The sequence below is a fragment of the Eurytemora carolleeae genome, unplaced genomic scaffold (assembly GCF_000591075.1).
Source record: "Eurytemora carolleeae unplaced genomic scaffold, Eaff_2.0 scaffold308, whole genome shotgun sequence".
In the NCBI taxonomy this organism is placed as follows: Eukaryota; Metazoa; Arthropoda; class Copepoda; order Calanoida; family Temoridae; genus Eurytemora; species Eurytemora carolleeae.
The window spans coordinates 394,668-420,195 of NW_019396484.1; the positions used below are offsets into that span (position 1 = coordinate 394,668).

Sequence of the window (25,528 nt, forward strand, 5' to 3'; positions counted from 1 at the left end):
ATTCAATTCATCTAACGCTAGGTTTATACACAGGTAACTGAGCGCTAACAAGCACCTAGGCTCGCTTTATTACAAAAAGCATCATTTGGAATTAATACAAAAAAATATATTTTATATTATAGAATATAGATATTTCTAATGGAAGGTACTCAATTTCATCCAATATTTGAATTTTACCTTGTTCAAAGAATTTAGGTTATTTTCATTATTCTTTAAATAATGCAAATTTGATTTGCACAGAAAGACATGGAAAATGTGGAAAAATAGAAATTGTTTTTAGTACAGCGGTGGTGGTAGGAGATATATGTTGCCTATAGCCGGTAAAACGGCTGAACCGAATAGGCTGAATTTTTTGTGGACACTTATGGGTGCCCGGGGAATTTTATAAGCTAAAAACAATCAACAATTTTTTTCAAAACAGTTTTTTTATTTATTTTTTTCCCACGGGCAACAGCGGGCCATTCAGCATAGTATCAAATAAGGAGACTTTCGATTTCAATTTTGATTTACATAAACCTTTTAAACAGCTTAGATAAGAAGAGTCTCTTTTCTTACATGCAAACTTGAAGTTAAAAAAAGACGTGTAACAATTAATACTTTATATATATAAAAATGTCACTTAGCTCACAATAACATTTTATTAAAACATAATAGAGTTATAAAGTAACAGATATATCTGTAGATACATTGATTAAGTAATATTTATTAGTTGATATAATAATTGATTTATTATTATTTATTAGTTGATATAATAATTGATTTATTAACATTGAATTTCCTGAAGTCTGAAGGTTACGGTTACCTTGTAAATAGAAGCATATATTCCCTCTACATCGTTCTGCATCAACAGTTTTATGCTCTACCATGTTTATTCACAAATTTACATTTGTAAAGAAAGGGAATGTAAGCGAGGGGTAATAAATATTGGAATTGAGCCAACCGCCCACCGGAGTTCGCTGCGTTTTCACTTTAAAAATTCTCATTACCAGTTCTGAAGAATTTCTTGTAACCCATTCAGAGGAATTTCTCATAACCCTATCCAAGGAATTTCTTGTTACCAATTCCAGGGAATTTTTCGTTACCAATTTTGGAGAATAACCGGAAAAAATATTGACAAAAAATGTGGAAATTTTTGGCAATTTCCAGAGAAAAGTTCTTCCTAACCAATTCCTGGGAACTATTCCCAAGATTTTCTCAAGAGTTTCTCAGTATATTCCTGAGTAAATTCACTAACCAAGACTTAGACCCAATAGTACTGAATATCTTAACAATTATCTATATTGACCCTCCAACCATCTTCCTATTTCAGAACGTTATAGTCGCTGTTGATCTCACTGAAGTTGTCATGTATTTTTTTCAGTAAACTGAAAAATCAAGAAAAAATGAAAAAAAATTTACAATTTTTCCAAAATATTTTTCTTAAAAGATGGTTCTAAAGTAAATTATCTGTATAATAGAAGGGAACCTCAGAGACACCTATTGGAGAAAAGTAGAGCTTGGAAATTCTGTAAAATTGGTGATAAAATCCAAAAAATTTCTCAGGAATTTTCGAAGAAATATTTTGAGGAATTTCTAGAGAAAAATTCCTAAAAATTTTCATGAATTTCTTGAGACTAATGTCTCTGGTTCAGTTCTTCAAAAAATCTGTAAAATTGGTGACTAAGTCCTGTGAAGTTCTCATATTCCGGAAATATTCTTTAAAAAATTCGCAGGAATTTCTGGAGAAATATTCCAGAAAATTCCCCAGAATTTCATCAAAGCAAGTCACCAAAACCGGAAAACTTGGAGAAATTCCTCACTTTTGTTACCTGGGTGGTAGCTAGATTGATAAACTACGAATGTGTGGCTGTGTGGCATTTAGAGGCAGGTGGGGGAGGAACTTTTAAGAGTACGGCATTTGCTACATTCGTTCTTTTATATTTTCATCTTTCACATTTTAAATTTTTATTCTTTAAACTTGATAAATTCTTATTGAAGAATTTATGTTTAAAACTATAAAGCAATAATCAGAGCAGTCTCAGTTTTTCATAGTTATTTATACAATTAAGTTATTTAATCATTTGTTGAGTAAAATGGGTCTATTTACACTGCACAATTGCTATGCCTTATGTTCTTTGGACTATAAAAAGTCATAAAACAGCAAAGCTAAATTTGCTGACATTTTTTGGGAGAACCCATATTGGTACCCCAAGGGGAGAATAGCTCATTAGGCTAAAAAATATAAACCTGGTCAACGCCGGGTTGTCCATCTAGTTTTTAATATTATATTTAAATACATAATTCATTGTTTACTAAAAAGCCAAAAATATTTCTAATATTGCAATTCTGCGGGGAAATTATTTAGGATAAAATGCATAACAAAATAAAAAAAATTGCTGATTCTAAAAGTCACAAAAATAACAAAAAGGAATCTTTTATTATAATGTGACTGTTTATAGAGGGAAGGAAGGCCTTCCCACAACATTTTTTAGTCCGAGTCACCACATTCTCCTCATTTTCTTGTCCTAGCCACCTCGGAATCCTCGTCGCATATTCAAAAGTTTCCAATTCTCGAGAATGAAATTTTTCATAAAAATCTGGCCACATTAGAGCTTAAAATATGGATGATTGCAATGATTGCAATCATCTTGGAAACTTCAAACCCATGAGAATGATGACAAACTTTATTCAGGTAAAACTTAAATCTCTTCTGCCTCCGTAATGGCTAACCTTCGCGATATAAATTAAATAGCAAAATATTCGGCATACCTCTGCCTATCATTTTTTCCAATGGAACCACCCGGAAAATTTTATGGTTTTCACTTTTATTAACAAAAAAATATATAAGTTCTAAAAACTCGGAATTATTTGCGGCAAATTCCACAATAGGAATATCTGAAAATGGACGTAAAAAAGGTGAACATTTTTAATTCAATTAAAATTTTCTTAAACAATAGTTTTATCTGGTAGGATTAGACACTTGGAAAAACAATATTGAAAGACGAGGATTTCGAGGTGGCTCGGACGAGAAAATGAGAAGAATGTGGCTCGGACGATAAATTGTTATGGTTGGTCTTTCTCCCGTTGTTCATATTACACTAACATCTTCCTAATAATAGAAGCAAAGCTGTTTAACTCTTAACCCTTAACAGGCTGGGGGGGGGAGACAAGGGGGGGGGGCGTTTGCCGCCCCCTCTAGTTTTTTGCCCTAGCACTATCATCTTTGACATTATCCCCGAAATTTTTTTGACTTTTAATAAATAGAAATTTTACGGATTTCGAATTTTTTTAAATGCATAGGGTAGGGTACAGGCTGGTAAAAAGTCCGGTCTGTGAAAAAAAATCTAAAATAGCACATAACTTTTTTATGACTAAAGCTGAAGATCTAAAAACTATATTTTTGAAAAGCCCCTGAAAAATGGATGTAGAAACATGAGTTACATTTTTTTTTAAATTATTTTAAATAATTTTTTTTCACCTTTTGGAATTTTTTTCAACCCAAACTATAAAAGTTATCGACCAATTTTTTTTTATTCAGGGAGCTGGCCTTAAAAATTTGGGCTATGAACATGCATTTCAACCATAAACCTATCCCCCCCTCCCCCCGTCTATACATAGACACACCAGTCTTTATAAGGTTAAGGAGTAAGCGTAATTGACCCTCCAATCTCCTTGCAAATATGGCAATGTCAGATTCACATGGTATAGTTGAAACCTTTATCTGATCAGTAATGTAAGAGATATTGTCGTTTTTCTCTTAAAAAGTATTTAATGTGATGATTCCAATATGCTGCTTTTCATGCGGTTGACATTTATAGAGAAACTACAGTTGAAAATAATCAATTTAAAAAATGGTAAACATTCAAACTTGATTATACAAAGCATGGTAAGGGTATCTTTATAAGACGGGCTTTGCCATCCTTGTAGTTACACTCCCTTTAAGCATTTATTTTCACAAGATTGTAAATTTCTTCAAAATGTTACTTTCGCCGATATTTTCAAGTTTACTTTTTGACACATTTAGTTTATTTATTATCTTGAGATAAGGTTTATCACACTTGACTCATGTATGAGCTAAAAAGGCAAATAAAATGTTTTCATAAAAATGTCAAGGTCAAAAAAAGCTTTTCAATAATTATTATTTTAGTTTTTGGGTCATTAAGTTCTTGATTAAGTAGAATTCAAAATCATATTATTTTCTTTTATCTAGTTTTTATTAGGGTTTTCAACGCATAAAGACTTTACTTGCACGCAACGCGATCCATATAATTTAGCGCGATTCCACGCAATTTTGCGCAATTTTGAACAATTCCGCGCAACGAAATCTTATAGGCAATCCTAGTTTTCATTCAATACTATTTCTACATATACTTCTTATCACACACGTCAAATTATTCAAATAATTTACACTGTTCATAACAAAATCAGCTGTGCCTTATATTTGCCTCAAATTATATGCATCTTTTACCAACCTTTAATTTCGACTTGTACGCAATAGGTCATATCTTTGTCAAAAGGGATTGAGGTTTTGCCACCTAGGCCTAAATTTGCTAATCCCTGATTGTGTAAACCTTTCATATTTCAAACTTAAACTATCAACTACAACTAAACTACAAGAACAATCATAGTTTGAAATATTAAAGGTCTACGAAATCAGCTGCTGCATAGATATAGAGATTTAAAAATCAGAGTTTGTGGCAAAAACTCAATTTCTTTAGACTTACTTGGCCAGTGGCCATTGCACAATTTTTTTTTAAATTAAGAGTCAAAAATTATGTTTTTCTTATAATTTTGTACTTTCAACTTTTTACGACTTACAGTTTTTGTAAGTAACAGGCTTTAGATATTGAGTTCTATAGATTTATTGGAAATGCAGAGTCTCCTCCAATTTCCTGAATATATTGGTCATTTTACAACTTTTAGTAACCATTCGGTTTTTTTTGTTGGTTTTTTTCGTTTGTATATCGTTCGTGAAATCGCATAAACCATATAATCGAATGTGCAGTAAAAAACATGTCGTTAATTTAAAAATTCTACTAAATAATCATTCAATAAGAAAACGAATTATGGTATTTTTAAAATTTTGTTCGAAAAAATTGTTCTTTCAGTAAAAAAAAAAACGGCCGTTTATTCAAATTATTCGGAAAATTTGTTCGTTCAATGATAATAATGATCGTTATATAAAAAACCTATTTATCTGAACTATCCTTAAGACGTTCGGATCCATCAATCATTTTTTTCTGAACGATACCAGAAAAAGAAAAACTGCGTCCGTTTATTTCAATTTATGAATTCTGTTAGATCAAATAATTTGGCCAGGATATTGCCAACCACTCCTTTTTTAGCTTTAGGCATGGAAAGAAGCATCTCCTTGTGATTCCAAATGGCAATGCTCTGGCATTTGCGGATTAAAATTAGTAAATAAGATCAATCGTTTTATCAAAGAAAATGATCACTCATCATAAATTCTAATGTTTTACTCTTTGTAATCTAATGTGGTTGTTCATAAATATTTAAAATTATGAATTCAGTTAAATAGCCAAAATTTGAATTATTACAGTTTAAACTGTTAAGTTGCTAAGATTATGATATAGCAAACTATAGAGTTTTCTTTCTAAAAATACTGGCTAAAATGATGGCTATTAAAAACGTCAGCGCTAGTTTCTAAAGCTAATATCCAGCAAAATAAAACGGGACAATTTTTTAATATATCATACATCTAGTATAGTTTAACTTGCAAATTAATATGCAGATAAAACTAATCCAATATATATTGGGAAAAGGGGTAAACCTTGAGGGCGGACCCAGGACTGCAAGAGAGGTAAAATTATCCATTGATCTAGTAAACGTGATACCATAATAAGAACAGGGGTCATTCTTTTCACAAAAACTTTATAATTTTTTTATTTACAGGTCAAAAACATTAAAAATTTGAGAAATAGTCGGATTTAATTTGTAATTTTGTTGTTTGTCTCAGAATACAGGTTTACCCCTGTTATCGTTATGTTGCATCATAACTATGGCCAAGGTCTTTATATTGAAGTGTCATGTACCATGGTATACTTCCACCCTTAGATTTTAAATCTTTACACCTCTACAAACTCAGGAAACAAGATGGATTTGTAATTTATAATATATAATTACAACAACAAATGTAAATAAAAATATTTAGAACTTTATGACTTTTTACGGATTATCTCAGTATTTCCATTTTTTCCAAATAAAACAGACAGGCACGTTTTAATAGGATATTTAAAGAATTAAGAACACATAATTTATAGACAAAAATTTAAAAAAAAACCTACTTATAACAAAATTTTTTTTGTAAATATATTTTTATATATATGTAAATATATATACTAGCTTTGGAACCCACCTTTTGCAATTAGCTAAAAAAATCATCCCAATCAACTAAGAGCTTTAAAACCAAGTGTTTTAACGAGGTTCCCAATCAAAATTCGAGGCAAATCGGACAAGGGTCTCATGTTTTATGACCAGAAATCCACAAAAATAAACAGACACCCACAGACAAAAAGATTCCACCTTATTTAAATAGATGTATTAAATGAGAACAAATACAGGGTGTCCCAAGAAACATGACACTTGGTAAATAGCTTAGAATGTCTTCTTCCATAATTAGATAAGTTGTTTGATACCAAATACAATAATAAAAATATTTTATGGGAGTCATGTTACAGTAACATTGATTTCAAAGTAAAATATATTTAAACAAAAGATTTTTCGTAACGAAATAAACTGCAAAAAGCCTTTAATATCTTATACAGTATAGGGAAGACGACGTTCATAACTATTTACCAGCTGTCATGTTTCGTGGGACACCCTGTATATAAGTAGATAAGTACACATAAAATTAGAAAAGAACATAAAGTTCTGAACTTAAAAGATAATGTGTAATTTTGACAATAATGAAAAAGAATCTAATTTATTATGATAAATATTTTCTCTTTGGTATCAAGGTCATTGAGGGTTATTGTTTAAATTACAACCAATCGAAATATTAATGATGCTCCATTTGTATTATAATTTCTCCGGGGGGAAGGTTATTAAAAACCATTTTAATTTTAAAGAAAAAAATCTAAGTTATGTTGTTGTCTGGTCGTGGAACAGCCCGAATCAAGGTTATTAAAACCATGATTTTGTATCTTGTCATGACTGGGATTTTGCTCGGTGTTTATGTTCTATACAAGACTAAACCAAAAACAAACTGATAATTACAAATTATATAAGTTCACTATCATAATTTTTCTTTAAATCTTTCCAATCCAATTAATTTTTATATATTTATACTCGACTTCTTATCAGCTGGAATTGTTTCATTTGATGAAATAACAATTATTCTAAGTAAATGCGCTGAGCTCTGATATACATTCCTCATATTTACAAAACCTACAGGTTTACACTGTAAATACGATTTTAAACTCTTACTCTATATATGACGCATTGGCCAGGAGTTGATAAAGTCTTCTGCTATAAATGTGGCTTATTTAATGGCTTATTTATTGACTGTCAAAGAATGTAACAAGTTTACCATAGCAGTGAATCATAAATATCAGGTAACAAACAGTATAAATTCCGCACAGTCGTCTCTGAAGTCTAATTCATTGTGGGTAGCCCTGTATCATCAAACATTAGGGAAAAAAAGGTGGTTTTCAATAAAATTAAAGAGGCATCAAATTTGCGTCATTTACCATTTACTGACCAGTGACCAATGCAAAACCCTCAAGCTAACATTCATCAGCTACATAATAAGGAATTGGTAAATATATTCAAAACTATAATTATCAACGCTATTGTTTAAAATATCAATAGAGTCATAATGAATAGAGAATGTAGGTGTACTTGAGTACATGCGGAATCAGGTAGATGTAGATTTTAAAAACATTTCTCATACAAGAGGTGCTAGCATCTCCTTGTTTACATCTAGTTTGAGTTGTTCAAGCTTGAACCCTGTAAAAGAGAGCTAGCAGAATCCTGTTTTCTTTCAGCTTTCTACAGACTCAGTGACCTATACTGTGGAATATTAATTAAAAACAAATAGATTATCAAGTACAATAGCTAGGTGGCAACAGAGAATAGAACCATTTATATACGACGTCACAAGTGTCAAATATAACAAGGAAAACAATATTTTCTCACATTAGGTGACATGTTTTCAAAGATTAAGTAAAAAAGAGAAAAAACAGAAAATAAAGAGCACATGAATTAAACTTATTTTTCTGTAAGATAAACTCTTATATCTAAAATTATCACTAATATTAAGTTGATACAGCTGTACTGAGAGTGTACAAATTTTACGTTGCCATCTATTGTACTTGACAATCTATTTGATTAAAACTTACACGTAGCAGTATTGTTATTCGCCAAGAGGAGTGGGTTCCAGCTAGCCCAGACAGGAAATGAACTCTATATATCTCTATTAAAATATCTAAAGAAAAGGAATACATAGATAACTCTAGTCATGGTTTTTATAATTCATCTCTGTTAGATTTGGTGAATATATAGATCAATAATATGATCTTCTATTTTTATTAATCCCAAGATTAAATTAATCTTTAGCTTGTACCCTGAAAAGTGTATAAAATTTAATCTATTGAGAAGTATATGCAGATACCCGAACAGCTAATCAGAAGCCGGGAAATTTGAAACTTTACGCACCATTTAAATAGAGAACTCTTATTAGTCCGAATCTTATAATGATCCAAAAAGAGCGAAAACTACTGGATTAAGCAGGATATAAAAAAGATAATCAGAGCAATCGGGATTAAGGGCTATATCCAATTAATTATACAGTTCCCAGCTCAGAAAAAAATACAGTTATTTGACTAAGTCAAATGAAATGTTTTAAATATCATATTGCAATTGGTATTTTTATTGTTTCAATAATGTTTATCCAACAATTTTTTTGTTCATACCATGCAGGCATAACTTGATTGGGGGATTAACCAATAATCCTCATATTTAAAATATTGGATATCAAGATCAAGCCTTCATTATGTAAGATTCTTTACACAAAAGTTTCAACCTCTGGTACCAAATATATTTATAGCGAATTCTTAAGATTTAGGCTCTGTAATCATTAAACTATTGAATCAATATTGATATCTTATTTCTTATTTCTCTATGTCTGTGCAAAGCAAATAAATTCCTGCAGATCTCCTTTTTCTATCTATTTGTCTGTGCAATAAACTGAATTTATGCAGATCTATGTCTCTGTAAAGCAACTACCTTTCTGCAAATCTCTTTTTTCCATCTCTATGTCTCTGTAAAGCAACCAAATTCCTGCAGATCTCTTTTTCCATCTCTATGTCTGTGCAAAGCAACTAAATTCCTGCTGATCTCTTTTTCCATCTCCATGTCTCTGTAAAGCAACTACCTTACTGCAGATCTCTTTTTTCCATCTCTATGTCTCTGTAAAGCAAAAAAATTCCTGCAAATCTATTTTTCCATCTCTATGTCTGTGCAAAGCAATTAAATTCCAATATTGCTCTATTTAGGAGTTAAGAACAATCGAAATTTTTGTGGTTTTGGACAATCTTAGATAAATAGATAGAGTTTGATATTAGTTTACACACAGCTATTCAATGTATAGATAGATAGATAGAATTGTTTAAAGATAGATAGAGGTTTAGATTTATTTGGTCAAATTTTCTCACAATTCAAGGTAAAGTAAATTCAATGATGTAGGGTACAATGTACTGTCGTTTTATCATTAAGTTTATCGCTTTATAAACATAGTGATTGTAAGCGTATACTTTACGCAGATTTAGCACACGTCAAAATATATAAGTAAATGCAATAAACTTTATAATTTTATGTTTGGTTCAAACCACAAAAAGTAGACGTATTCAGAAAAGCCGTTAGTTCTCTTTAATTTTTTCTTTGTCCACGATTTGGTGAATTAAGTAAAATGTATTATAATCATGAACGGATATAATTTATCTAAGATAATGATGGCTTACATATGTTAATATGGACTTTGCTGAAGAGATTGTGAGCATAACTCTGAAGTACCTTTCATACAGAGATATCAATGCCCGATTTTAAAGGGTTCTCTTGAAACTTTTATTCAAAGTTTAAAAGCGTTTTATTAAAAAAATCCTGTGTGTTTTCTGCAGTAGAAAATGCGTAAAATCATCATTATTAATATTAAAGTCATTCAATGGATCAGAAAAAACTTTTAACGTGTTTGTATCAGTAAGACGTGTGTTATAAATATGTCTGAAGTTTGCACCGGTTTGACGTTTGCACTGATCCGTCGTCGACTGAACTGGTTCATCGTCTGAACTGGTTCGACGTTTGTACTGTACTACTCTGGCATTTGCACTGATTTGACAATTGTACTGATCCGACATAAGTATAGGTCTGACGTGGTTTACTTCTGACGTTTGTGCAGGTCTTACATTTGTACTGCTGACGTTTGCATTAGTCCGACGTGTTGAACATCAGACGTTTGCACTGGTCCGATGATTGAAGTGGTCTGATGTTTGTACTTGTCTAATGTTGTAAGATCGATTTGTGTTATGTCTAATGTTTTTATTGTCCGACATTTTTGGGATCGACGTTTGTTAAATTGACCTTTGTAGGAACGACGTTTGTGGGAACGATGTTTGCAAGAATTAAAGTTTGTGGGATCGGAGTTTTTTAAATCGACCTTTGTAGTAAAGTTGTTTGTGGGATCGACGTTTGTGGGAATCGATGTTTCTGGACGTTTGAGGGAATCGACGTTTGTGGGATCGACTTTTATGGAATCGACGTTTGTTGGATCGACGTTTGTGGGATCGACGTTTGTGGGATAGACATGTGTAGCTTTTTACCATGAGCCGGTCAACTTTCAAACATTCTGGAATGTTTATCTATCTATCTTTGTTTACATCTGCTTTTTATAAACTTCCCTTTATATCTATCTATCTTTCCAGCTTTCTGTTTACAACTTCATCTTAAATCTATTTCAACATCTGCAAATTTACTTTCCTTTGTTTAACTTCAGTTTGAGTAAAAATTTCAAAGTGAAAATATCAAAATATTCATTTCTCTTAAACTATATAATAAAGCTTTTTCACTCATATATATATATTTAGCTTAGCATACATAGCTGGCCAAAGGGCTTATATTTAAAGCCGGGGGATGTTTAACAAAGGCTAGAAAATTATATTTTTTTCAGATGTAAATGTTTTTTCAATATTTTTTCTTCATTTTTTTTGAAAATTCCACGGGCAACACCGGGCACTTCAGCTAGTTAATCATGAAAAATAAATAATTTGATCTTTTGACCTAGCAGTTTATTTATTTTTCTGTTTCAGAATCACTTAAGTTAATAAAATGTCTGCAAATAAATCTATTGCTAGTGGAATAAGGAATATTATGAACTGAATTTGTTTATTCTTCTACTCGCTACACCCTATATAATACTCGCTATAACTACATTCTTCTCCGAAACCAAAATATTGGGGGGGAGGGTATTTTTGTAAAATAGTAATGCTTACAAACGACGTTACATAAAGTTTTGAAAAACTCTAAACTCTGTTTTTTTTGTTGCGAAATTCAAAACTAAAAAACTCAGTTACATATTTTGCTATACTTATTTAACATATTTAGCAATAAATTGCGCAATATATGATAATTTTACAAAGAATTGGTGAATTTAAAAATTATGTTACTTGAATTATGAAAATTTGAAGCTGTCATTTGAAGATAGAAAGAGATTGTTTCCCTAAAATTCTTATAATATTAAAGTATAATAATATATAATATATATATTAATAGCTAAATATTTGGAATGAAACCAAAAAAGATGTTCCTGAGGCCCGTAAACTGTTAGTGATTATATCTGGTGGGGTTTTTGCTAAAACTGATTGTAATTGTAACTTCGTATGCCCAATTCTCAATGGTACCCTTTAAAGCTTTGTAATTTCAAGAATGAAAATAACTTTGTAAACTACAGGAACATGTAAGAAATTATTAAAAAAACGACAATATCATCTACATTTTCAGGCAGATACATGTTTCAATATTACCATTGTGAATCGGACGTGTGGGTGTAGGGTCACTTGATATTAAAGTCCTTTCAATAAAGCTAACGACTATACAATAACGGCTATACAGGGTGTCCCACGAGGCATGACAGTTGGTAAATAGTTTTGAATATCGTCTTCCATATACTGTATTAGATATTAAAGGCTGTTTGCAGTTTATTTTGTTTAAAAATCGTTTGCTCAAATATATTTTACTTTGAGGTTAATTTTACTATAATATGACTCCTATATATTATATTTATTACTATCTTTGGTATTAAACAGCTTAAAAAATTATGGAAGACGACATTCGTAACTATTTACAAACTGTCATGTTTCGTGGGACACCCTGTATGTTGTTAATATTTTTCGTTCTTATTCTGATCTTAAATGCAAAAGGTATTGTATCGTGTGTAAATATTCAAATAGATGAACCAGACTATCGATAAATTGTGTAAGAATGTTTTGATTAGAAACTTAATTAATAATTTTCATAATTTTACAAATTATTCATTTTAAAAGTTTGTCAGATTAAATAATTTTCAATTTTATTGGCTTAAAGGGGACTGTGCATACCTTTAAGAGACCGTTCATTGACAGATGTCATTTCCTGATTCACAACGGTATCCTTAAACATTAACTGGTCAATATTGTGGAAGGTATTGTCGTCGTTCTTGGTTTAAAGATATGTTTAATTCTGATAAGGTCTCTGCTTTTTCCAGCAGTTAACAACAATCGCAAACAATCACTGAATCATTCATTGCCATGCTTGTGCATTGAGGCCGGAGGGTTACTTAACATTACGCTTACAGTCCCTTTAACCCTATTCAGGCTGATGTCTAACTTATCGAAAATAATCTGGGGGACCCCCCCCCCACGATATCCTTTTTGTGATACAAATCTAAAATATTTGATACATGTTTGGCAAGCCCTTGAGCTTTACTTCAATAATCTTCAAAAATAATTTACAAATTTGCAAATTTGCAAATATTTGTTGCAAAATTAGGTTATTTAGCAAAAAATGATGGAAAGTGCGCGAACTATGATAAATTATACATCTTCGAAAAGCCCCTGATCCAGCAAATTTAAATATGCAGAAATATTGTCAACATTTTGAAAAACTGTACTCAAGGAAAACTAAAAATACGCCAATTCCCTTTATAGCCGTTTGTGCAAAAATCTATGCAATATCTTTTCACAAGCTGTCCCTTTAAATCCAGTTAAAACAAAATTTTTGAAAACTATTCAAATATTTCGGATTGAAGTTGTATGGCGCAACTAGGTGCAACAATGGCCGGAGAAGTAGCGGGGGTTGAAATAGAATTGGACAAACACACAAACCAGCAGACAGACAGTGAGAGGTCAGACATAATTAATTTCAATTAATTCTCCATGTAAAGATGACAATGACTGATTCACAACGATACATTTAAAAACTTTATCTGATTACTTATGTGGAAGAAATGAAAGATCACTTTCTCTATCAGTTATATATTCTTTAATCAGCTGCACCTTTCATGGCATTGCACAGAAAAGTATATGGAATTGGAAAACGACTTTCAGACTCAAATTTTTATTTAAAAAGTATAATAATGAGACTCAGAACAGATGTGAACAGACCCGTTTCACTTACTAAGTGATTTAATAAACTAGTAAAACTTTTTGCTTCGCATTCACATCCACCACAATTAATCGTCATTAATTATTGCTGTAATGTCGTCTTCCTATTCTACAGTTTGCTGGTTCTGATTGTAAGTGCCCCTTTATTGTGTAAGAAATTGTCTAATAAAATGTTTAAAAAAATAAAATGAATTTTTAAGAATAAAATTTAAAAATTTTAAAAACTAAAAATCTGGACAATTAAAATCTGAAATTATGATTATAAAATGAAACATAGTTTTGTGAACCAAACAAAAGGATATAGGCTCGAAATGGAGATAAATAGGAGCTAAAGCAATGCAACTCGAAGCAGGAGGTAGGAGAATAATAGTAAGAACGGGATATATATTCTCCAAGGTAAAGGCGCTTCTCAAGAATTAACCTTTTTTTAATGAAAATATCAGAAAATCTGCAGAAAATATTTGTGAATAATCAGAGATTATAGAAACTAATAATGGAAAAAGATTACTTATTTTTGAGATTAATTTTTATTTTCTCAATCTGAACAACTAATTAGTTTACAGTAGAATTTTGTTTACATTTTTTGTCTTCGTTATTTATAATTTAAAGAAAACAATTCTGAAAAGGTATCCAACCAAAAGTACGATTTTGAACGTCGACTTTGCGCTCAAACTCAGGATTTACTGCAGATCTTTATATGTCTCAAATGAATCTTAAAGAATTTGTCCACAACACTGTATACTCAGTTCAACTATCTTTGTGAACCAAACAAAAGGATATAGGCTCGAAATGGAGATAAATAGGAGCTAAAGCAATGCAACTCGAAGCAGGAGGTAGGAGAATAATAGTAAGAACGGGATATATATTCTCCAAGGTAAAGGCGCTTCTCAAGAATTACAAACTCTAGGCGGAGTCCCACACATATACGTAGACGATAACTTCTGGTGAAAATATATTTCAGTAACGAGGTTTCCTACAAAATACAAATTGTTATTGACGAATAAATGTGAACAATAATTGTTAATAAAGTAACAATTTGATTACAACTAATTAAATGTTTATTGAAACTGATAAATAGGAATTTTAAAAGGAAAGGTGCTGTTGTGAATCGACCAAGAAATATTTTAAGGTACTGATGGGAATTAATAAATGAAATGTTTTAAATGGGTACTGTTGTGAATCAAACATAAACTTACGATCTATTGTCGTATAGTGCGGGAATAGTAGTTGGAACCGGAGTATAAACAATTTAACTTCTGAAAAAAAATATTCATTTGGTAGAAAATTAATTCACTATTAGTTTGCAAATGATTCACTGAATTTTAAGCTTAAATTGTTTCTATTTCGACGAATTTAAATCTTATTGTTGCACGAGGATTTTGTTTACGTTTATGCAGAAACCTTGAACAGTATTTGGTTTGGAGAAGAAAGTGGACGGAGGTCTGACGGAGATGTAGTTTGTCAAAGACGACTTTTACAACAGGGTAGTTTATGGGATATGGTTCACAAGTTTGTGTTAAATTGTCTTCCTAAATTATTTTATAGTTTGGCGCGTGCGGTTCAATTAAAAAACAAAAATTAACTAAGTTAGAGTTTTGGCATCGTTATTTTGGCATCTTATTGTGAATGTAATTTCAAGTGACCCTCCATGCAAAAATGTCAATGCCCCAGCCCAATTCACAATGGTACCCTTGAAATATTAATCTGATCAATATTGCGGTAAAAAACGTTGTTTTTCTCATAAAAAAGTGTTTATTTTTGATCATTTCTTTATTGGTTCTTATAAGAAAAAAATGTGCAAGTCCTTTTTGAAGAGAAACCACAAAAAACATGGATAATATATTATTTTTCTTTCAGTTTTGAATGGAATGATTCAGAAGAGGAGCGTTATAGAGACTGGATTAGGCATATATGATATTAAAATATACATTTTATGAAATCCAGGAACCTATTGTAAAAAATGTACAAGTTCAAATTTTTTTCAGGCAGTATTAATCTTCAAAATATTTCTGCAAGGCCTGACACGCCAAGGTGTGAGATCCTGAAACCTATTGACTATTAACTATTTAGATATCTGCACGGGGTGTTTTTTGATAAAGTGCCTTTTACATTTCGTTAAAAGATATTTGAATAATTCAACAACAAAAAGATTGATATTCGTCCAGCATTTATTTAAATCTTCTTCACTATAGATGTGTACTTTTTATCAATCACTTGAAGTTAGTTCAAATCAAATAACATTTTGAAATGCTTTTAATTTTTGAGTGGCAATCAAGTAAAATATGGCAAATTGTTAACTGTTAAAGTGTGAACTGGTAAACTGTAAAACTGTCAACCGGCAAATTGACAACTGAAAAATTGTCAACTGACAAATTGTCAACTGGCAAATTGTTAACTGGCAAAATTGTCAACGGGAAATTTCTTCAACTGGCAAATTGTCAACTGGCAAAAAAAATGAACTGGCAAATTGGATAACTGGCAAATTGGTCACCTGGTTGTCTCATGTCGATACGATAGTATTTTACGTATTAATAAAATACAATTATGATTTAATCTAAAAAATATATTGCAATTTAAACATTTAAAACCCAGTTACCAAGTAAGCACTATGTGAAGAATTTAAAACTTGTTTTTGTCAATAAACTTAAAATTCATTTAATGGCATTTTGTGTTTTTACAACTTTGCAAAATGAAGTTTATATTTTGTATTTGCTGAAACTTTAAGAGTTTATTGCAAAAACACGCAAAAACTTATTTTTAGCTTAAGTCAGCGAAGATAATAATGCTTGCTAAGAATCCATATTTTGTTGCCTTTTTACTAGGATATCTCCAAAAGACGGGGTGTTAAGAATAATTCACTGAAAAAAAAATCAGTTAAATATAAGCTTTTACAGTAAAATGAAGTATAAATGCATTCCACTGTGTGAAGTTTTCGTGAAAAAAAATTAGCGCATTTTCATTAAATATGTAATAGAAGATTTTAATGACAACTATATTACCCTAAATTGCGGTCTCTAAAATCTGTAATTTAACGTTTAAAAATTTATTATCATTGAAAGGGAACAGGTCCAGGAAAAAGCTCCTGCCGAATTTGAAGGTTAGTTTCATTTCATGTGCATACAAGAGATGTTTTCATTCTAAACCGACTATTTCATTGAAAGTTGAGATAGTTTTTATTCGGTTCAATTTGGTCTCGATGGACTTTTGGAATCTTTCCTGAAACCTCAATAACAATTTGAGTCTAACTTATTTTTAAGATGAATTCTTGCTTATTCCTATCACGAATTGAGGGGGTGTGAATGACCAATTAGATATTTTCAAATGCGAATTAGATCAAATAATCTAAGTTTGAAATATCAAGTTGCAAAGATTTAGGAATTAGAATATTTGAATTTGTAACAAAGACTCAAATTCCTTTAATAAAACTGATTTTCATGACATTTTCTCCATTCGTAGAATTTATGGGAGAACAGCTGGTCAGACAAAGGTTTCGAGAACAAACTGAACAAAATGCCGATAATCAGGTCATTTTTTTAAATTCATATATTCGTTGCGCTTGCTTCTATCCAGTGATCATCGAAATAAAGTGAATTGAAATCACGTCTTTGTTTAACTGTATAAGTACATCGCGCACCGGATTTCGAAATTTGTATTTGTTTTAGAGCACATGAATATATTCTGATATATCTTTATCATAATTTAAATTAGATTATGGAGGTCGTAGCGTCGGTCTCCAAATAACACAAGGAGTCTAACTTCAGAATATATTTGATTCTAAGAAATAACAAGTCTATTCGTATCGGTATCAAATCACATGAATCAACTAGAGTCTATGCAGCGTAGAATTCTTCCAGCTCTTTCCTTTGTTCCTGGCTCTGTTGTAAGGAGGCCGCTGGGACTCGTCTTCCACAAGATATCAATATGTTTTAATTTATGAAAACTGATTATTATCTTCTGTGGTTTCTCTACAAAGTAATTAGAATCAGAATTTGCAGATTGAATTAATATCTAATACTTTTTAAGATAAAAAAATGTAAAGTTTACTATCGTAATTCGACTATACTCGTTTTTCAAGTGAATAAGTTAATAATAGCCAAAAATATCAGTTACTTAAACAGTTTCCGTTTTCTATTGTATCTACCTTTTTCAACTTAATATTAATTTGATGATATTTTAACAGAAATGTTTTACCCTTCTGTTTTCTTAAAATTTTACTGATTTCTTAATAGTATAAGATAATTTGGCTTTAGGGCCGCCCCCTTTCCTATTAGAAATATGACCTATGAACTCTAAAATCGTCATTATATTTTCGCGGATTTTTCTGTTTTACTTATCGAATTTTCATAAATAATAAATTATATTTGAAGATAAACTGGGAAGACGAGAGGGAGCAAGCATATAGAGCAAAGTATATTCAGGAAAATTAATGCATATATTTAGAACAAAGAATTATGTAAAAACAGGTTGAGTCAAAACAACTTTTGCTTTTGAGAAGAACACATTTTTGAACAAGAAGACACTAATCGCTTTTTTTAACTAACCCTGTATGTTATTATTCAATGCATTATTCAATGCATATTATTTTTCAACATTTGTAAAGCTTTAATATCTTTATATTTATTTTCAATATATATTTACAATTTATTCATGAATGTATTTATCTATAATTTAGACATGATTAAATTTTTCAAAATTTTGGGCATTTTTAAAATCTATTTTACATTTTACACATCCGATTGATTGATATGAAATAGAGTTAAGTTGTACACAAATTAAGAAAGACAAAACAGTTAAAAGTTTTACATTTTGGCTTGTTTGAATTTATACTTGTGAATTTTACCGTATTATTGAATTTGACTAGGGTCTGAAAAAATGCAAATATTCTAAACAACTCTGAAAAATGCGCAGCTATTTTCTAAATAAACGTTTTTTCTATTTTTTAAATGGTGTTTGTGCGCAAATTTCAATATTATCAAGTCAATAATCAAATTTTGTCTATCATCTAGGGTCATATCTTTTATTTTAAATAATCTATGCTTATTCTAATCTAATTGAAATTCAATTTGTATGCAATAACAAGTTTTCTTTTCCTTACCACAATGTCAATGTCAATTTTAAACTGTTCTTCATTTTTTGTGCTACACACAATTTGAATCAACATAAGTGGTACGCAAATATTGTTTTGTTTTTCTTGGGACACACTTTTTAAATTTTTATCAGGGGCGTACAAAGTATTTTGTTCACGGTGGCTTGATTTTTTTCTTTTCCAAAGAGGAGGGATGCTTAGCACTGAAACCCCCCTGGAAACCATATATCACTGATCCAACCCCCCCCCCCTCTGAATCTGTATATATACACATATTCGAATATGAATATATAAATATATATGAAATATAAATATTAAAGATTAGAGGTAGTAGAGATGAGATAAATTGGAATACAGATACAGGAGAAAGGAAGGCGCAGGAGAGAAGCAGGTTAATAGTTTTTCTATTCTATTTTAGGTTAAATATTTGATTACATTTTTAAAAGCAAATGCGATTTTTTTTATTACTGAACATTTTAGTGCACAATTTTGTACGTAAAAACATAAAAAAAAATCTCTCCTTTTGTAGACACCTTTTTAGAATTTTGAAATTATTTTATTTTTTTCCTTTAAAATTCAACAGCATTAATTTCAATTTGAAATACACAAAGAAAATACTTACATTTTTAAACTTGCAAGAAACCACAAATAAACACACTTACCTAAAATTATGCTTACATTCTATTTAAATTATTTTTTTCTCGTGTTTTCCATTAAACAATATTCCAACTAAGGATGCTGACTGCGGCAAGAAGTAAGCAGAAGCTAGAATGGGATGACCAGGACGAAAAAGCTTGTATGGAAAGGTTAAGTACAAGAATAAGAAGAATTGAGTTTTTTTCCACAAACTCTGATTGTCATATAACAACCCAATGTCGTATTTCAAATTTTGGATTTGTTTTTGATCAAATAATCAAAGTTTAAAATATAAAAGGTTTACAACTTTCCTGTTGCAATTATACAGAGATTAGAAAATTTGAGCTTGTGACAAAGACGCAATTCCTTTAGACTGAATTGATTTAAAATGTGTATTCTTTTTTTCAGATACAGAAAGAAGTACTGAGAATTCCGATAAAGTATTATATTAATTTGTTCAATAGAATACATCGAAATACAAATATAAAAGAAATTAATCTTAAAAAGAGAAAGAATTATTTAGAGATTAAACTTGTTTTAAAATATTTGGAAAAAAGAGTCAACCTACATTTAATACATAGAAGTTAGAACGTTCAATGACCTTTTTCACTTGTTCTAATGAGAGGCTCTATGATATAAGACGACATTTTGAAAGGACTTCTAAATCTCCGGGAATTTTTTTTACTTCAAGGATATAAAAAATTAACACAAAGAATATTGATAACTATACACATAATATAATTTTGCAGTTACACAAAAAAAGCATTGATTTGCTTAACTTATAAAGTGAGACCAATTTTAAACTGTGGAATAGTAAGACGACATTTAAACAAACCTATGTGTGATTTATGTTGTTATAAAGCAAATACAGGGTGTCCCACAAAATATGACAATAGCGAAACGACATAGATGGTCGTCTTAGATCAATGAAACTATTTGCGGCATTTGTTCATCAAGCTACATTTACATATATGATTCTAATAATCCCAATTCACATTACCCTATAGTCCTGGCATTTCCCAAATGTTATTTACCTTTTTTTTGTGCTGTCAATATTACCGGAAATGTCAAGATTATTATCCAGATTTTAGATTATTAAACGAAATCAAACTTGTCGAAATTATATAGTCTAAAAGATTTTAAAAATTGAAACATAAACGATAGTTATATAAAGGTATTTTGAATAAATTTTTACAAAATCGAAAATTCCTGCTTTTTATCTTATGATAGTATTTATAAAAGGCGTTGCACTAAATTGGTTTCTAATTTTCAAAATTTTCAAGATTAAGATAGCCCCCTACTGTACGCCCACTATGCAACAAGGTTCTAATAACATACAGTGAAACCCTTAATAACGGAGACATCGAAAGAGTTCATCAAATGTCGTATTCTTCACTTTCTGATAATGGAATGTTGCAGATATTTAGTTTTTTAATCAAATGATTAAATGGAACTCTTTAAAACTGTTCCCGTATATTCATGGCTATTTATTTATTTTCGCAAATACTGAAATTTACGTAATATAGTATAAAACTCATTGAAAAATTGTCAAGACGACATTTGATAAATTCTTCCGATGTATTCGTTATTAAGTGTTTCACTGTATATAAACACTTATTAGGTGAAATCTGTGTCTTCACACTGCACAATTGCTATATGTCAAGTTCATTGGGCTAATTAAGTCTAAATTTTCTTACTCTAGAGAAAGTTTATATTTCCAGACGAAGCTGGGTTCCAGGCTAGTATAAATAATATAACGTATTGTAAGTTCTAACTGTATAATGAACTGAGAATATTCTAAGGAAATAAAAGAATTAAGAATGAGAAGGTTGGAGAATGAAAAAATGGGGGGGGGAATCTACATATGTTTATCATGATTAGGAATATTACAAGGAAATAGAAGAACGAGGAGGATGGATAATGGAATTAGTTTAGGAATTAGGAAAAACAATTTGTGCATTATGTGAGAAAGAAAGACGAGAATTTGAAAAACACAAATATAAACAATTGTAATAAATAGTTTAACATAAAAATTTATAGGGTTTATTATTAATTTTAATAATGTAATATAATTGTAATAATGTTTAAAAGAAATGAAATTGTTTATAATGTTTAATGAAATAAAACAATTCTGCAGTACGTTAATAGACCCATTTCACTTCATATTTTCATATTTAAGCTGGTGGTAAAACTATTTGCTTTTTAACAACATTGAATACAAATTATAGAATACACATGATTGCTTAAATATTGTCTTCCTATTATACAGGAATATTAGGAATCCTAATCCACAATTTTTTGAGTCCCACTGTGTAATAATGTAACATAGGGATGATTTGTGTCAAGATAAGTCTAATCAAGTATGGACAAGGAAAATGAGTGTTTTATATTCAGGCAGTCTGCTTTAAGAAAGCCTGAATATGTCCATGCCTACATAGAAAATGCCTAAACATGTCCAGGTCTATATAAAAAGAAATTCTGAACATGTCCATGCCTATATAAAAAGAAACCCTGAACATGTCCATGCCTATATAAAAGGAAAGTCTGAACATATCCAGGTCTAAATGAAAGAAAGGGTGAACATATGTCCAGGTCTATATAAAAAGAAAGTCTGAACATGTCCAGGTCTATATAAAAAGAAACCCTGACCATGTCCAGGTCTATATAAAAAGAAAGTCTGAACATGTCTTGGTCTATATAAAAGAACAGGTGAACTTATGTCCAGGTCTATATAAAAAAAAATTCTGAACATGTCCATAGGTCTATATAAAAATTGTAAATTTGATTTTGTGGCAAAGACTTGATTCCTTTGCTTTTATAATACTTGTGCTTAAAATCAAGACTATAGAGAAGCTGCGAGATCATTGCAACAATGAAAATGTCGGAGACCTTAATGGTTAAGGCTAATGATTTTTTAATACTGTTAAAACGTTAAAAAGTTAACAGTTAAAATTGAATTGTATTGTTTTTTTTTAGATATTAATTATACTTTTTTAGAGTATAGTTAAAATTTAAAATTTAAAGTTAAAATTGAAATTTCTTCTTATTTAGAGTAACATTCAAATTCGTAGCAAAAGCTATTAAATTAATCATTTTTTATTTCAGTAGTTAGCCTTTTATTTGTTAAAAAAAGATAAATCATTTTGAATTATTGGAATAGTCAAATTTTTATTTATAAAAAAGAACATATTTTTTCTTTTTCCTTGGAAACATAATGACTCAAAAAAGAGAGTATTTTCCTTGAAATGAAATAAAAGTCCAATTAGTTAAACTTTATGAAGAAACAAAAATCTTAACGAATGTAAATATTTTTAATACAATGAAATCCATATGTAACTTACCAATATAATTTTTAAAAATGATAGTTCAATATTATTCAATCGAAAATGAGGATGTTTTGTGATGTAATTTTTGAACAACATTTTTTCTGAATCTGATAAAAGGTGAAGATATAGAGGAAGATTCTCCCAACTAGAGGGGATAGAAATTTCCAGAATTTCATTTCACTAGGCGAAGTGATACACAAAATCTTGGTTAATAATATGTCAACTTCTTTTAAACCAGAGCAGTGCACACTTGCGATTGCCCTGCTAAATAAATAACTAATAAGTTACTAACCCGAAATTCATAATGGACATCAACCCTAATGAAATGAAAAAGGAAAAAGTTTTTAATTAAGTTTCCTTTAAAAGGGGAAATTGAAACGAGAAATTCACAGATTAGCAAAGCCTTATAAACTTTCTTTTAAAGCACTAGAAATTCTTAAAGATATCCTTAACTTTCTGATATTTTTTGGACTAGCTGAGATGGTGGATTCAAATTCTAAGTTTACAAAGAGAAATATCTACATCTAGCGAAGAAAAATTGAACTCTGTGGCATTGAGAGAGAAAGGAAAAGTGAATCAGAGTTCTGCGCATGCGTCTGTAATCCTGATTTTGACCTGGCTTAGAATCTGTTAGCAACAGTCAACACTCACAGGCAATTGAGATGTGTTAAACATACACGCAATATTCTATACAATAATGTCACCCCTCCCCTCCGTCAAATAATACTCAAATATATTTTAATTTAAAATGATTTTTACAATAATATGACGTTGTCATATAATTGTTTTGTTATACTCTTTGGTATCAAACAGTTTTACAAATTATGGAAGAAGACATTTTAAACTATTCACCAACTGTCATGTTTTGAGGGACACCCTATATCTGCTGGGAATGAAAGAAGGGGGGGGGGAGTGTGATACTTTCAGTCAGTCGGCCACACAGACCCTCTTAATGTTATAAGTTTTCACCGCTAGATGTAGCAGCAATCTTTCTTTCAAACATAATTTCCCTCTAATGTTGGTTAAATTAACTTTCTGCACTAAATATTTTACCCAGTGTTAATTTCATATTGTTATAATATTTATCAAATTAAAGGTTTTTAACATAATTTTTGCTTTTAACCACTTCAGTTCTTTAAAATATTCTATATCATCAAGGTGTCACTGATTGTAAAAACGGATCTAATAGTACGTTTGCCTTTAGCATTGTGGTACTTTTTGAAAGGATTAATAATAAAAATATTTTATCCTATTCATTTAACTAAATCCAGGTGATACTATTATTAGTAAAATTATTTACTACTATTTTCGTCGACTATGTAATGAAGGATATTAAACATCTCTCATACAATTCTTGAAATTTGTGAAAAAAGGACTTGTTATCCCTATATCCCTGGTTGGGCTATTTTGATCTAACATATGTTCACATATGTTTTCATGCCTCCTTCCTCTTCCCTTATTCATATTTTTAGCATTAATACTTAAAAAAAGCATTTTTAGACCACTGCACACAAAGCATTAATACGTAAATGATTAATATGTAGGAATTTAGTCCCTGCAGCATACAATACTGGGGGTGCATTTATATTTGAGGGAGGTGGGTGGTTGCATTCAAGGTTGTCCAAATAAACACAGATCTCATGCATACTAAATCAAACAAAGTTTTGAGTAATAATTGTGAATTTAACATTTCAGTCAACAAATGCAAATTTGCATGATCTTCAATTTTAAAAAATGACGCGAGCGTAGAGGTGTTTTCTTTTTTCATTGCACTATACAATACATACAAAATTTGAATAATATTCCGGACAATTTTATGTCGTCAGGTTTTAAATGCAAGAACAGAAAGTTGTAAAAACTAATAAAAAAAGTTTTTTTTTTAAATCATGAAATTATCGTATTACATATCAATTTTCTTCGTTATTTATAAATTCCTTAGATATAATAAGACACCCTTTATAATAGTGTAGTATAAATTCTGCACAGTCGTCTCTGCAGTCTCATCCTTTGTGGGTAACCCTGTCTGTTATGGGAAACATATTCCTTGCATGCCAAACATTAAATTTCTTACTTAGAAGATTAGAAATTATGATCATAAATAATTTTGAAAAAATAAGTTTATAGTATTATTTTATAAAATGTTTCTTTACTACAATGATAACCAAAAACCTCTGGAATAGGAAGTCGACCTCAAGGCTAATATTATGACTTTAATTTAAATAGTCAATTGAGCATGACACACAGTAATTGTGAAGCGTGAGTGGAATAATTTCACTTAATAATTGACTTAATAACATACGAGAAAAAATGTCACAACATCAAATGAACTTCAGTATTGCTTCGATGACGTCTTTCTATTCTACAGTGTTATATGGTTATCTCTGTATAGAAAAAATAATTATGATGGAATTTGAAGAATTTGGTTGTAATTGAAATAAAGATGTAAATGTAATGAACGAAAAGATAAAATGATATTGCTGGGTTGCAAACATAAAATGAAACTTCAAAGGGACCGTTCACTTAGTTGAGTAATTACATGATAAACTAATTAGCCTATTAGCTATTTTTTGGCATTAGTCTTACATTTCTAAGATATCTATGGCCGGAGAAAAAGCCTATTTATCGTTTGCGAATTCCAGCGGAAAAGAATGATACCTTTGGCTTTGCAAAGAAAATATTTAAACAACAGCCCAATAAAATCTAAAATCATCATATTTCCATGACACCATGTATTAATGATAAAATATAAAAAATCTTTTGATTTTAGAATTAGCAAGAAATTAACGTTTTTCGTATTTAACACTTTAAAACAAAGACGACTTCCTCTCTCAGACAAACCGGTTCCTAGA

At 30.2% G+C, this 25,528-nt stretch overlaps 1 protein-coding gene and 1 long non-coding RNA gene across 2 annotated transcripts; one reads left to right on the forward strand and one right to left on the reverse strand.

The window, feature by feature from the left end:
- The first annotated feature begins 11,271 nt into the window (after nucleotides 1-11,271).
- Nucleotides 11,272-19,846, forward strand: LOC111704140 (uncharacterized). The gene is made up of 9 exons (XM_023476281.1): nucleotides 11,272-11,354; nucleotides 13,277-13,372; nucleotides 15,489-15,536; nucleotides 16,691-16,728; nucleotides 17,088-17,155; nucleotides 17,999-18,049; nucleotides 19,038-19,108; nucleotides 19,452-19,523; nucleotides 19,762-19,846. Exons 1-9 carry the CDS (start codon nucleotides 11,320-11,322, stop codon nucleotides 19,778-19,780), a joined length of 498 nt encoding a protein of 165 aa, XP_023332049.1. The 5' UTR covers nucleotides 11,272-11,319; the 3' UTR covers nucleotides 19,781-19,846.
- LOC111704141 (uncharacterized) lies at nucleotides 14,480-14,902 on the reverse strand. The gene is made up of 2 exons (XR_002765758.1): nucleotides 14,828-14,902; nucleotides 14,480-14,604 (listed from the first exon to the last, which is right to left on the reverse strand). It is a non-coding gene; the product is annotated as an uncharacterized LOC111704141 (long non-coding RNA).
- Nucleotides 19,847-25,528: the final 5,682 nt, after the last annotated feature.

Bases quoted from the DNA above. Each gene is read 5' to 3' on its own strand.
- LOC111704140 (XM_023476281.1), top strand. From the start codon at position 11,320: ATGTCTGCAAATAAATCTATTGCTAGTGGAATAAG. The intron at 16,729-17,087 runs GTTAGTTTCATT...CTCCATTCGTAG, and splicing joins AGCTCCTGCCGAATTTGAAG to AATTTATGGGAGAACAGCTG. The intron at 17,156-17,998 runs GTCATTTTTTTA...TTATATTTGAAG, and splicing joins AACAAAATGCCGATAATCAG to ATAAACTGGGAAGACGAGAG.